Here is a 14,476-nt window from a genome sequence, read left to right as displayed (position 1 = left end):
TACATATCAGTGCACGGTACGGGGCTGCATTTGGATAATTAGAAGTTCCGGATAATTCGAAGTTAGGGCCTGGCAATTTGAGGTTCGAATTAAAGGGAGTCTACCTGTAGTATGTGGCCTATCTCTTAATTTGCTGGGCAAAAGTCCTATATATAGGATTTGAAAATGCGTGACCTTTATGCCGTTGTTATTGGTCATCGTGGGTCATTCATGACCCATAACAAGAGCATAATGGTTTTATTAGAAGCTGTAAATATGTTTGAGGCATGAATGTTTACTTTTTAGATTCATAGGACATCATGAATACCCATTTTGAGCAAGGATTGGAATTTTGAGCAGCATTGTTCAGCTGGTGTCATGGGAAGCACTGAAGCAGTGAATTGCAAAAGAACATTACAGGTGTGGCACGGGGTGGTTTCATGACGACATATCGCACATGCCGTCGTGAAACTACCAATTTTAAAGATAAAACAAGGTCCAGTAAAATCTCAAATCCTATATATAGGATTCGAAAAATAGGGCACAGGCCTTAGAAATATTGCGCAAGGAGATGAGCCTTAGATGTTATAATTTGAAAAAAATATCTTATTCATCTCTCCATATCGACTAAGACCTAACGCGGAAGAATTGGTCACATGCGTTTCCCTATGCTCATGCCACACCCATTTTGAGTTGAAAAATATGACCAATATCCTATATATAGGATTTAGCAAATTAAGAGATAAGTCCGTCTTGAATAGAAGCCTGATTTTCAAGATACATTGTACACATACATGTACCTGTACATTTTCAAGATACATTGTCGGCACATACATGTAAGCCTGGTTTTAGTGTTGACATACATAGAAATACCGGTCTTGTATTAGAAGCCTGTCTCATGTACATGTATTATGTATGTATGTATGTATGTATGTATGTACTGAAGTATGTACAATGTATGTATGTACTCGGCCAGATGGAGAGCCAAGGCATGATTATTTATAAAAACTTAAAAGTAAAAAGGACCAAGGAACTACAAGTAATTAGTTACACTATAATGTCCACTAACACCACCAGTTACTAAACAATCATGCGATAACATAATATTAATAGATACATGTCGGTGTAGATGTACGTTGGATAGGAACAGAACACTAACCCCTCAGTAGGCCTCGGCGGGTAATGCTAGTTATTTCAGCTCAAAATGCTTTTAGCATTGCTAGTTATTCGGTCATAATTATAATGCTCGTCAGAATGCTAGTTGAAAAGGCAATGTGAACCACTCCTATGGCATTGTGTCATAATGTAAGTCACACTGCACGGAATACTGCTATTGGAAGTACCTAGTACTTTGAAAGTAGATTATGAGGCCGTGTGATGCACACACAATGTCAATGGAGCGCGGGTATACAAGATCCCTCACCTGCCGCACTGCAACGGTGTTCACGGCCGCGCCATCACGTACAAAGGCAACTGGCTTGTCATGTGGAACTTGGAAGAAGGTGCTGAGGCAGGTTATGAGCTCTCTTGCCAACTCTGTTCCCTTCAGGCTCTTAGCAAGGACGTGCAGCCGTACCAAGCGTTGCTGGTTGGACCATGAACTGTCCAGGAACCGGATGATGATAGCAAGTGCCTCTCCAAGGTGGGTTGTTCCATCAAATATCACAGCAATGTATTCTGCACGCTTGATTTCCTCCTTCAGTCTATCCAGCTCCACATCAGTCAGAAATGGGATGAGCTGTGCCATGTGCGAGCTGTACGTCAGCTTGGCGTTGTTGTGCTCCAGCACTGGCCGGATGTAATCAATCTTCGTCAAGGGAATGCCAGCTTTAAGGAATGATTCCACCACATTAGCTCTGACTACCGGTATTGCGTTGTCGCCCACTGCCTTCGTCAAACCGGTACCCACGAGCTGCTGTGCATTCTTCTCCTCGTACACTCTACAGGATTTTGTGAGTGTTGCTTGGTGTGCTTTCGCTTTTGCCCTCCGTTCCTTTGACAGCTGATGGTTCATGGACAGGATGTGGGTTTTAACTACGCTCTTTTTCGGTTGGACGATAGCGTGACAAACTTCGCAGAAGAGTTTTCCAGCAGAGATACACAGATACTCAGGCATTCGGAAATTCTTGGATTCGTTTATTAGGGTGAACTCGAGGTGCCTGGGTTGATTTTCCTTGGCGAATTCTCGTTCTTTTACCCAATGGTTGACCTGAGCGAGTAAAGGATCTAGCCCTCGATATGCTTGCTCCTTTGGCTTTGGGCAGTCGTGCGCATGCCTCACCGGGCTCATCCTCCACCTCTGCCTCGTTCTCGTCTTCCTTATTATCCTCCTCTGTCTCGTACTCATCTTCCTCACTCTCTTCCTCCGAAGAATCAGAGACTTCCAACACATTTCCATTTGATGTACTCATGGTGCAAGCAAGCCAGCACTGCATGACTCTGTGAATAGGAAAGACAAGGTTTCTTTCCGTTTCCCATGATGGCATCAACGTGGTACGTCTATCCCCTAGTACCTAGCAGCTGCCACTAAGATTCGCAACAAGAGACGCATGTTGCGAAGTCGCAGGCTAACGTTTAAACAGTGTGTACGTTACATTGTAGAGCTCCTGTTTTATTCAGTAATGCACATGCACACTCATGAAGTGAGAAAATGACACTTTTGGGCGCTAATGCTTGTTTTGGCTCCAAATCCGGGTAGATCTACAATGCTGGAGCATTGCTAGTTCTCAAAACGATGCTCGTAATGCCAGTTAGTAGTAGTAGTAAAAAGGCGACGTGGAGACCGGCAATAATCTTAATAATGCAATGAATATAACTAAATGCGCACTCATATCACAACCATGGGGACGAATAATGTATTCCAGAACGTCACAATTATCAATGGAATTCGTGACTAAAGAGAATGATGAAACTACAATAGGATTTATACACTTGGAGTGAAACAGTCACGAATTCCATTGATAATTGTGACAAGAAAACGTTCTGGAATACATTATTCGTCCCCATGGTTGTGATATGAGTGCGCATTTAGTTATATTCATTGCATTATTCAGTAGTAGTAGTGGTAGTATTTATTTTTGTTAGGGAAATCTCTACAGACGTTGCCGTCTTTTTACAGGGAACCCTAAGTGCTCTTTGCAGAGCGAAATGAAAGCGGATGGTTGATCAGCTTGGCGACACAACATAGGCAGAGAATTCCACCGATCAGCGCCAAGGAAAGAAACAAAGAACATGCCATATCTAGTTTTAGCAGCAGGCAAAGAAATAGACGAGAAGGACTGTCCTCTAGTGCGCCTATCTGTACAAGTAGCAGCTGATTGTAGAGTGAACATAGAGGAAAGCAGGGGACTTGTCAGCTTGTTGATACATCGGAACACAAAGACAAAAAGTCGCAAGTCGAGGCGAGACTCCAGCGAGTATAATTTAGCATGCTGCAAAAGGAAAGCAGTTGGGGTGCGCCTAGAAAGGCCGAAGACCTTCTTCATACCAGTGTGACTTAGTGTAACAAGGCGAGAATACAGATATGCAGTTAAACAGTGCATATACATGTACATGTACGAATTACTGGCATACTCAATGGTGGATTGTATTAGGGATACGTAAAAGATGCGTCTTGTGGCATGATCTACTGAGCGGCGGCATCGCCGGAACGCTCCTATTTTCTTATAAACAGACGTGCAAACATGGTCAACCTGGTAGCTGGTCTTCAAACGTAAGGTGCTCATCAATAATCAGACCGAGATAGCGAGCAGTTGGGGAAGGGGGAATATCTACATCACCGCATGCAATGGCCAGATCTGGGGCGAGGGAAAGAGGCTTCCTCCGGAGCACCATGAATTATTTAGTTAGTTACAATACTAGCATTACCTGCCGAGGCCTACCCCTCAGTAGCGCCCGTGCCTCCTACATAAGGACCTTATTGTAGGTTGGTGTGGGAGGGATCGGGAGGGTGGGTACTGTAGACTAGTGTAGTGTAGGTCTACGACTCGTAAACCATGGGCATGGTAGATCTACAGTAAACGGGTTCTGCTAGCAGCAGCTGCGTGTTACCAGGTTACTCCGCCAGGTACACACAATGTAGTAGGCAGGTACCCTAGGCTAGCGGCCTAGGGCTAGGCTAGAGCCTAGTATAGGCTATGGCATACCGTACACACACACGCGTGCACTTAGCGGTGCCCAGGCGTAGATCTACGTGCGCGTAGCGGGTAGATCTACGGGTTATTATTATTATCTTGGGCAATCAACATGATCAACAGCTCAGGCCTACTACTTGTAATAATATACTAGGAAAAAGTAGGCCTTTTTACCATGTTTTACCATGTTTACAGGGCACCCAATGTGATCACGTACAGATTTGCGGAATAGTGAAAACGAGGAGCAAGAGCGAATGTCAGCTGGGCCGGGAGAGAATTCCAGCAGTACATGACATACCATGCCATCAAGTGTACAGCAAGATGACCACGTGTACGAGTAGATCTACTATCGAGCAGATCTACGCGGCGGGAGACGTAAGTCGTTAGGTCGTGTGATCTGGTGATGCACTGCACTCCGTGATCATGGTGATGGTATAAATGGTAGATCTACATCAGTACATGGTTGGCTTTCAGTTTCACCCACTCTCTCGCGGTACCGCGGTGTTTCCACTGAGTCTTGAGATGTTGTAATAAATAAATAAACACATGTACCAGTACCATAATTGGTACTGGTACATGTGTACGTGTAGCTCAGTTCAGTGCATGCAGTGGTAGACTGGACGATCATCACTACATTTATACAGATCTACGCCTACATGTACAATGACGATCTACAGTATTATCGGTAAGAAATGCGCCACGAAACAGTTCTGTCGCGCAGGTTGAGTAGATAGAAATGCGCTACATGCTGACAACCAACAAATGCGCTACTTAGTCATGTATGTGGGCATGTGCTATGTGATGTGGGCATGTGCTATGCGCCATGCCTACTTTTTTTTACTTATCCCGGCCCCCGCCGCGCCATGCATGCAGTGCATGCAGCGCTCGTTTTTTGTGGACGCTACTATACTCGACCCGAGTCGACGTGCTCGTAGTATAGTACAGCGCTAGCGCGAGCTCTGCAGCCACTACTACTACTACTACTACTAGTGCCGTAGTGGCTAGTGCCGTAGCGACAGCGCACTGCATGCACAGTCAGTGCACGGTACTGACAGTGTACGTGAGTCTGTTGCATGCGCGCGTTGAGTCGTTCACGCTCCGGCGTTGGAGCGCTAGCGATCGATCGATATAAAAATCGTCGGTTGACTTTTTTTTGGCAGAAAGATCGCTTGGCTTTTCTGCACGATCGATTCGACTGTCATATCAACGCAAGACATACGTAAATCGTTGACCGTACAGACGGGCGTACAGAAGAGTTGCCAGTATTTGAGTCTTGGGCTTGAACTTGAAGCCGTTCTTGGTGGCCTATTTTTTAGTGCTTTGTCTGAAATTATTCCCTTGATACTACATGTAATATTCGACTGCTCTTTCGCATTTACTACCTATTGAAGTGCTGAGGTCGCTGTGTGTAGGGAGATGGCGACCAGAGCCGATCGGGAAAGATCAACTAAGCAGAATGAGCGTCATCAGGCCATTCTTGCTGAAATGCTCAACGACGATGCGAACAGATATTGCGCAGATTGCAAATCTAAAGGTGCTTGTTGTGATGGAGTGGGCAGAGCATTCGCAATGGACCGGCCTGATATAAGTTTTTGGTGTGGTTTTCAGGTCCACGCTGGGCATCATGGAATCTTGGTGTATTTGTTTGCATTCGTTGTGCTGGAATTCACCGAAATCTTGGAGTCCATATCTCGAAAATGAAGTCAGTCAATTTGGACACCTGGACCCCCGACCAAATTGAGGTGAGGATAATGCCCGGTGGTTGTAGTTTCAGTACGTGTCGAGTGTCTTCATTTCGCCTGCGCCACGTATTCTGTTTTGAGCGTAAACGCGTCCTGGGCAGTGTTGAGAGCACGCTTCCCTCGAGCGTTCGACTTGTGGCTTCATTTCAAAGTAGGGTTAGTGTACGACACGATTTGTAGTGTTTAGCTGATCGCCCTGTGGTGTACCGCCCTGTGTGTCTAGGTTGAGTACGAGTACTTGATTGACCCTACATGTAGTTCGATCAATATGCAGTAATAATCCAGGTACTTGTATCCTGAAAGTGACCATGGGTACCAGATTGTTACACACCAATAATAATAATAATAATAAATAATAATAATTATGCAATGGTGATAGTTATTGAGCTATGATGATAGTGTATGGACATGGTATGGTGCCACTGTGTGTGTGTGTGGTGGTGGGAGGTTGGCAGCTGACATCAAACAGCATTTTGCGTTGCATGCCAAGTACTAACTTGCACTCGCGTACCTGTACGCTTCAGCATGTACATGTATTCGGCTGGGAAAGAAAATTAGGATTCTTATCCAGGCGATCATCAACCAGGGGTGGAATACAGTGTACTACCAGTACCTGAGTAGAATCTTGGCTGCATGTACAGTATAATTATGATCGGGGCTAGCTCAGCCCAACGGACAGCTTACCGGTTTGTGACGGTACTGGCTCCTTAACTGCTGGTCTGCGCACAGTGCGCAGGGATCCAAGCATACCGCAGCGTACTACACATAGTTATTATACCATGATCATCATGTTCTCTCACATTCGGCACAAACAAAAAATAACTGTTTCGGGTCAGCCGACCGGGGCATATTTCCCAATTTCTCTCACTTTTCTGTTAGTCTGCATATGTGCACGATAGGTGCATGCATGGTATCTACCTGTAAATAGCTGGTAAAACTGCTTGTTTGTGCCATGCATGCATGCATACAGTGTGCATACATCTAGTAGACGTCCGCGCTGTCAGGAGTACACAGTTTGTACGGGTACAGTCGGTCAATGGACCACTTGCCATTTGTACAGATCCACGAAATCCCGTAGAATCCCGTAAACCCGGAAGGGTGTTGAATGTGCAGGACCCTATTGTGTTTTCTGCTATTTCCACTCAGAAATGGGGCCTGAAGGCATTTCATACGAAAACCTTTTTCTGACAAAGATCTAGCTCTTCTTTAGTTCTAACCAAAGTGAAGAAGCTGGAAAAGCGATTGCTGGTCATTGAATTATGACGCGAAAATTGGTCAAATGCACATGCATAGCACACATTCAACACCCTTCCGGGTCTACGGGATTCTACGGGATTTCGTGGATCTGTACAAATGGCAAGTGGTCCATTGTCACATTGATCCATACCATGTGAACATTATACATCAAGTATGTATATCTGCATTGCTTTTGTCCGTCATATAACTGTGGGGTTCAGGTCAGGATCAATGATAGTAAGAACAACAATTTGGCTAAAAGCTTTTTTTCCGCCCGACTGAGTCTTTTTATTGTGTGTGTGTGTGTGTGGGGGGGGGGGGGGCGAAACAAGCTTATTTTTCGTTTTGGCCTTTAGGACCAAGTAACTCCCTCACTGTGTGTGTGTGTGTGTCTGGGATAATCGGTGTTGCCAGACCATCCGTCAAAAGGGAAATGGCAGTGTGAACGCTATGTACGAGTACAGCCTGCCAGACAACTTCCGCAGGCCCACAGATGACAGGTAAGATGCAGTGCATGTGTTGGCTTTTGGGTTGATAGAGGTAGACGGTAGATCCACTTACTTTAGCTGTACTATTAAGTGTGGACGACATGCCGCACGTCTGCACATTGTGATGCAATGCACTGCAAGCAATATACTAGCATCATATTATCTGGGGTCAATGCCACCCGTTTCCTCACATAATAACCGGACCAACGTCACCGCTGGGGCGTATGCCCCAAAGACAACTGTGGTTATGTCAGTGTTGGGCAATAATGGATGACTTGTAAACCTGTTCTCTTCCTTATCTAATTATTTACCTTGCCACCTCCTTTTTTTGTCTTGCTTTTGCAATCATGATCAGTTTCATTATTTTTCTGCATCTTGGTCAGTGCAATCTGCTTGTAGGTTGCTTTCAATACCGGTATGCTTCTTCAATTGTTTTTGTGCTTGCAGCGGTGTTGAGGCATTCATCCGCAGCAAGTATGAGCGCAAGCAATACTACAAGAAGCCCGAGGCCTCTGCCACGTCGTCTTCTTCTAGTTCCTCCCGGGCTGAGAAAGTGAGTTGCTCAGGGTCAGCTTCGCTCAACAGCCTCAGGTGTCTTTGTGTGGACGGGAGTAGGAACTCATGCAATGTTCTCCAGTAGTCTCTCTCTCTCTCCCTCTCTCTCTCTCTCTCTCTCTCTCTCTCTCTCTCTCTCTCTCTCTCTCTCTCTCTCTCTCTCTCTCTCTCTCTCTCTCTCTCTCTCTCTCTCTTGTTACTTGGACACCGTGTCGGCTGTTTGCATTATTTTGACTTTTTACACAAGAACTGTAGTGCGTCTTTGCACCGGGTGGCCACTGTAATGTAACACCTTGTTGTATTTGCATCGCCAACGGGGTTGTTTTTGCTATGGCTTGTTTTATTTGTGTGCATGGCTGCAGCCAAGAAAGGAGACCAGGGAAGCCAAGAAGAAGGTACTTATTGCCATCAACTGTATTATTTTTGTTAGCTACTTTAATACTCAATGAAGTATGTGTCGGCAGTGAGAGCGCATGGAGGAAGAGGAGAGATTGGTGTATTTTGTTTTTGTCAGCATTTCCTTGTCAGTGGACATCTACAACTAACAAGACTTGTGTTTCCGGCTGTTTGTCATTTTGTAGCGTCTACTTCAAAGTAGCCTGTGCTACTTTACTGGTTGTAGTTTAGTAGCGTCGTCAGAAAAGCTGCTTGTATCTAGCACTGTAGTGGTGTGGAGCTTTAGTATTTCTCAGGGTTTTGCTCAGGTGAAGCTTTGTGCCACTTGTGGCTGCCGTGAAAATTGTTATCATTGTGTAAGTTTTTCGACGTCTGTATGTCAAAGCTCGATGTGTGTGTAATGATGTTTGTGTGTGTGCATGTATGTGTTTGTATGCTTGATTAGACAACCCAGGGAACCAAGGCAACGAAGACCACAGTGGCTGCTGTGCCGAGGCCGTCGTCCAATGCTGCATCTCGCTCTCCCTCCGCACATGCCACACCCGTAACGGCCAAGCCTGTGGCGGCAGCACCTGATCTCCTCGCCGATATTCCTGTCGCTGCACCCGTTGCTGCAAAGCCCACGTCCTCAGCCCAGTCCACATCATCCGGTGATGCTATGGGTGCCTTCATGGGTGCCTCGTCAACACCAGCCAACCCTGACCTATTTGGATCAGCTCAGCCCCAGCAGCCAGTACAACAACAAACTGATCTGTTCGCTGGAGCACCTGCCAATGCTGTGAGTTCTGGTTGTGTTGATATATTGGTCTGTGGCCATGTCATTTCCCATTCCCATTGAAATACTATGAGAGCAGCCCAACCTTGATTTACAGGTAGGGAATTGGCCCAGTGTGACTGAGATACTGTAAGACCAGTAATGTTAATGAGCATTTAATTATGACGATAATTATAACGAATTTAAACAATTCGTTAACGTTTGATGTCGTTATGTACAAAATGATACATACATGTACAGTCATTTGCCGTTTTTGAGACAAAATTCGTTAGAATTTCACCTCGCTAACCCACAAATATCAGGAGATCGTTAACTTTAATTGACGTTAAAATATCTGGTCTTACAGTAGTCCAGTATTAAATGGTGCAGTGGACTGCAGTGTACTGCTTCTTTGAAGTAGGGCTGTGTGCGTACACCATGCGTCCGTCCGCTGTTGGGTGGAGCCCGCTGCTGCTGCTGCTGCTGCTTGGAGGTGAAATGAGTATGGATTGGCCACTCGACACGAAGCGTGTGTACGATGTGTGTGTGTGTGTTTGTGTTGTACGACCTACACTCGAGACTCGCCCATCCACCCCATCTCTAAGCCATGGCCCCAGTCAGGTCAAAGTGTCCACGTGGACCTTTATGTCACTGCCATTTTTATTTGCTTTTGCTAGGTCCTGTGGCGGGAAGTACTGCTCTTGGTTACGCACACACACATCTCTCTCTCTCTCTCTTTCTCTTTCTCTCATGTACATACATCCATGTTTTAATGTCACACGAGTCAAGTGGATTGTATGCATGTTGCCGGTTAGGTCATTTGTCTTGTATTTTGTCTACATGGCTCACGGCTACAACAGTGTGTGCTGTGGCAAGCTACTACGAGTAGCTTGGATTGGTGTGCGCGATTCCTAATGTTTCTTGTCTTGGTGTGTTCATTGCAGTTCGCAGCACAGCCTCAGCAGGCTCAGCCACAACCTGCTGGAAAAGACTCTATCATGTCTCTCTATGGCCAGGGACAGGCGCAGCAGCAGCAGATGCAAGCCGGATATGCTCCTGGCATGTCTGCTGGTCAAATGGCGTATCAGCAGCAGGTGATGATGCAGCAGCAGATGCAGCAACAGGCGGCGATGCAGCAGCAGCTGGCGTACCAACAACAGCAGCTTGCCATGCAACACCAGGCATTGCAGGTAGGGAACAATGCTCTCCGTGTCTCGTGTAATGGGCGCTTCGGGATAACCGGGACATCCCTGTTTCTACAGGCGTTATTGCATGAATTGGGATTAGGCTCTGTGGTGCCTACCATACATGAGCCAGAGCGCTCTAAAACATGACCACAGCTTTTTTTGAAAAAGTCGAGAAAATCGCGATTTGAATTCCGTGGCAAAAAATACGAAGTGCAGTGCAACGCGAGTCGCTGTTGTTGTTCTCCTCGGTCGACTGGACTGTTCCGGATGCATTTCTTTGTTGCAAGTAAGATTATTTGTTTGAGTGTGTATTCCATGTTGCGCTGAGTCGCCTAAAACTGATCGTCATCGATGTATCGACGGAACAGCCTAGTAGTAGTAATGTACTGCGGAGCGGAAGAAGACGACATCCTCGCACTCCATGCGCATGATAAAATATTTTGAGGATTCGGGTCGGAAACAGAAGGAAGACGATGATGGCTACAGCGACGAGTCATTTGAGGGCGCCACTTTCATCGAGCGTAAAAAAAATTGATGGTGGTAGTCCCACGATCTGCAGTGACGAGGAATTCTACTCTGATGACAACCTGGCAAGCGATTGGCATCGACACTGACTTGGGAGGTGATTCGGCCGATGATTTGGCCAGAATGGACATCGCTGCACATATCCGGGACAATGCCAGTATTGGTTGCAAGTGCAAAAACAATCAATGGACTCTGCTGCTCCCTCAACTTGCTCAAGTCGATAATTTGAGCACCCTTATGCGGAATATCGCTAGCATGAGCAGTGGGCAGCGCAGTACTCTCTGGCGAGCGGAGAAAACTGTGTGCAGATGGGCTTTGGTGTGGGGAATATGAGTGCGACATGGAGTATGTTGAGGAAGACTGTGTGCAGCAGTGTATACTGTATATCTGAAAGTACAGGTGGAGTGTGATGGAGAGGACGTGGAGTGCCAACTTCTTCGGCCATCTACAGATGTTGACCGTGTTTTCGCTGGTGGTTCTCCAGTGGTACTCCAAACAGGAGGTATCTCGCACACCCAGCTCAGCTGCCTATAGAAATGTTGGATGTGGCCGAGTACCTGTCAGCTCATGCTAGTATAAGACCCTGGACAGAGGAACTGGCCCGGAAAGGATGAACCAAGGGACATATCAACTGTGTGCAAAAATGACAATCCCATTGCTGTACATAGAATTTCACCATTTCAACAGTGCTGCTTATAATACCATTGTAGCAACACTTAGGGCGCGTTCTTAAATCCTCTCGGAAAAGTTGGAGACTCTCCGAAAAGTTCGAGAGCTGTTCTTATATCCTCTCCGAATTTTAGGAGGCTCTCCAAAGCTCTCCAAGCTTCAGAGGTGGTTGAAACTTGGAGATTCCCGCGGTTTGGGATCCGCGCATGCGAACTAGGCTAAAAGCCACGTGTTTATCATGAGTGTACGCATTTCCCTTTTCGCATACGCACAGCGCATACTATATTCGTGGCACTCAAGATCGCGGCCCCTTTGGTGCTTCATTCTGCTTGACACCTGCAAAATATCTCTGAATTCTTCGAGACCCGTTCTTGAAGAATCCAAGTTTCTTCGACTTCTCTTTTCTTCTTCTCCTAGAAGCTAGAGAATTTAAGAACGCACCCTTAGACATGTCAGATCAATCCAAAACTTTCAGACAGCGAACATTATGTGTGTTTGATCATTTTTGAACAAAAAACCGAAAATCGAATTTTTGGTCTGTGGTCATATTTTAGCGTGCTCTGGCTCACATTGATTTGATGTCCGCCATTCCAAACAGAGGCTGTTTATCTTTCTCCTTAATAGAGGCTAGATAGCTGTGTTGGTGTGAGAAGCCCCGAGTTGAATCGCAGTGGAAAGGTACCGGAATGTTGGAATCATAATAATACCCCGGAGGTGGGGGGGGCATTGAAGTCTCCCTTTTCATGTCTTCTTTGTCAGTGAGTGTGAGATATGCAAGGTATTTGTGATGCGCGCACACACACACCCGTCGAGCCACTGCCACGTGGGTCCCGGGGGGGGGGGGGGGGGGGGGGGCAACGAACACACACACACTCATTGTGAACCAAACAGGTGTTGTAGATGGTGTCAGCAATGTGCTTATAACATTTATTGGCTGTTCTTTCCACCTGTGACGTTCTTTTCCTATCCAGGTGAACCAGGTGCAGGAGCAGATGACCCGTCTGCGCATGGGTGGTGGCCAGAACGGTCAGGTGGCTGGCTGGCCAGCTGCTGGTCAGCAAATGCCTATGCAACAACAACCAGCTGCACAGCCCGGTCAGACCATGAACAACCAATTGTGGCATTAGTGTTTTTTCTGTTTTTAGCCACCTAGAGCCAGTTTCTAATGAGGTTGCTTGGCCAGTACTCTGGCATGTGCCTTCTGAAGCAGTCGCATGTTTCCTGTGCTGTAGCTGGCTTCATGTTGCTGTTGGTTGAGTGTGCCTGCACTGGCTACCATTTTGCTCGCGCTTCGTCAATGTATGAAGGCGGCAGGCAGCTTGTATATTTATATTTTCTTGATCACCTCACCCGCACGATCACGAGTACATGCTGCATTTTTAGTGTGCCCGAAGCAAGCGAGAATGCGTGGTGTGTCCATGCTGTTGCGGCGCACTCAACACATTGACTGATGTAGTTTGTTTCCGTCTGCACCCTGCGTGTATTTATATTCCCCCGCGTCTTGTTCATTTGTGATTGCAGCGTGGGGTGAGGTGACGTTTGATTTTATTGCCTCTCTCCACTGGCGATGTGGGCTTGTTGGTCTTCTATTATTCTTTTTCCCCCGTACATGACTATTCAATAGCTAAGTTCGTACTCTTTTGTTCTCATGTTATTCTGCTTGTGAATGCCTTGTTTTTCTGCATGTGCTGAAATGCCTGCATCTTACACAGTTGTCTCCTGGATATTTGTTTCTCTTTCTGCTACCCGATCACCAGCGTCCCTAATTGAATTATATTTATGTTGGCAAGGTGTCTTCGTTGTCTATTTGCTTGTACATTCACACTACAAAGGCAGACCAATGACCCATGAGATGGTAGAATGTCTTCTCTGTTTCTTTTTGTGTGCTGTTGCTGTTTTGTTTGTTTGCAGTTCTTCAGAGCTCCTGTATCATGTTTTTTGGAATTGCAAAGTTAATAATTGTGACAATTTCATTTCACGTACACGCCACACACGTTTCTGGATAGGTTATTTTCATAATATATTTCTGGAGACGGACTATTGTGAAATTGATTGGAGCTTCTGTGCACTGAGCTATGTCACCAGTTCTGCTGTAGCCCGCAGTCCGTGCAGGGCCATCTCTCGTTTTTTCTCCGAGGGGCACCGAGCACTGCATGCACGTTTACGGCACTAGTGCTTCAGTATTGGCCCGCAGGTCTGTGCAGGGCCATCTCTTGTTTTTCTCCAGAATTCCATGTGAGGGGCACCAACAGGGAGTCGTAAAATACCGGTATTTTACGACTCACTTGCATGCACTTGCAGGTTTACGGGACTGGTACTGTAAAAGCAGAAATTTTCGGTGATGTAATATTTTCGGTATTCGCCAAAATCGGCAGTTCGGTAGAGGGAAATTTTCGGTAAAACCCGTTCTCCAGGTAGGTGTACTAGTACTACCAAGAGTATGTACTCTTGGTACTACATGCATACAGTATCGGTTGTACCGAAATTTTCGGTGCGTTTTATTATCGGTAAAAATTGTCGGCACCGAAGTTACCGAAAATAAAACACCACCGACAATTTCTGCTTTTACAGTTTGGTGGTGCTACATCTACCCATACAGTATTGGTCCTACTACACTTTTGTAGTACAGTGTACTACTGTAGTCTGTACTGTAGAACTCCCTCCAGCTCATCTGGTACAGCAGCACTGCCAGCAGTGTGTATTTCAGCAACCCTGGATGCTTACATTTACAAGGCGGGGATTTCCCTTCGCATGAATGGCGCCAAATTTTGATTTTTTTGCGTGCCATACATGTACATTCGAAAAAATGCAG

General features: G+C 46.1%; 1 protein-coding gene across 1 annotated transcript; it reads left to right on the top strand.

The window, feature by feature from the left end:
• Positions 1 to 5,311: 5,311 nt before the first annotated feature.
• LOC135814093 (stromal membrane-associated protein 1-like) lies at positions 5,312 to 13,736 on the top strand. Its single transcript, XM_065327155.1, has 8 exons — positions 5,312 to 5,646; positions 5,721 to 5,854; positions 7,505 to 7,590; positions 8,026 to 8,131; positions 8,496 to 8,528; positions 8,975 to 9,307; positions 10,228 to 10,473; positions 12,636 to 13,736. Exons 1-8 carry the CDS (start codon positions 5,529 to 5,531, stop codon positions 12,789 to 12,791), a joined length of 1,212 nt encoding a protein of 403 aa, XP_065183227.1. The 5' UTR covers positions 5,312 to 5,528; the 3' UTR covers positions 12,792 to 13,736.
• Positions 13,737 to 14,476: the final 740 nt, after the last annotated feature.

Source organism: Sycon ciliatum, chromosome 4 (genome assembly GCF_964019385.1).
Source record: "Sycon ciliatum chromosome 4, ocSycCili1.1, whole genome shotgun sequence".
Classification (NCBI taxonomy): Eukaryota; Metazoa; Porifera; class Calcarea; order Leucosolenida; family Sycettidae; genus Sycon; species Sycon ciliatum.
The sequence above is the reverse complement of the archived record's forward strand: the minus strand, read 5'-3'. Positions and strand labels throughout refer to the sequence as shown.

Bases quoted from the DNA above. Each gene is read 5' to 3' on its own strand.
- LOC135814093 (XM_065327155.1), top strand. From the start codon at position 5,529: ATGGCGACCAGAGCCGATCGGGAAAGATCAACTAAGCAGAATGAGCGT. The intron at 8,529-8,974 runs GTACTTATTGCC...ATGCTTGATTAG, and splicing joins CCAGGGAAGCCAAGAAGAAG to ACAACCCAGGGAACCAAGGC. The intron at 9,308-10,227 runs GTGAGTTCTGGT...TGTTCATTGCAG, and splicing joins CTGGAGCACCTGCCAATGCT to TTCGCAGCACAGCCTCAGCA.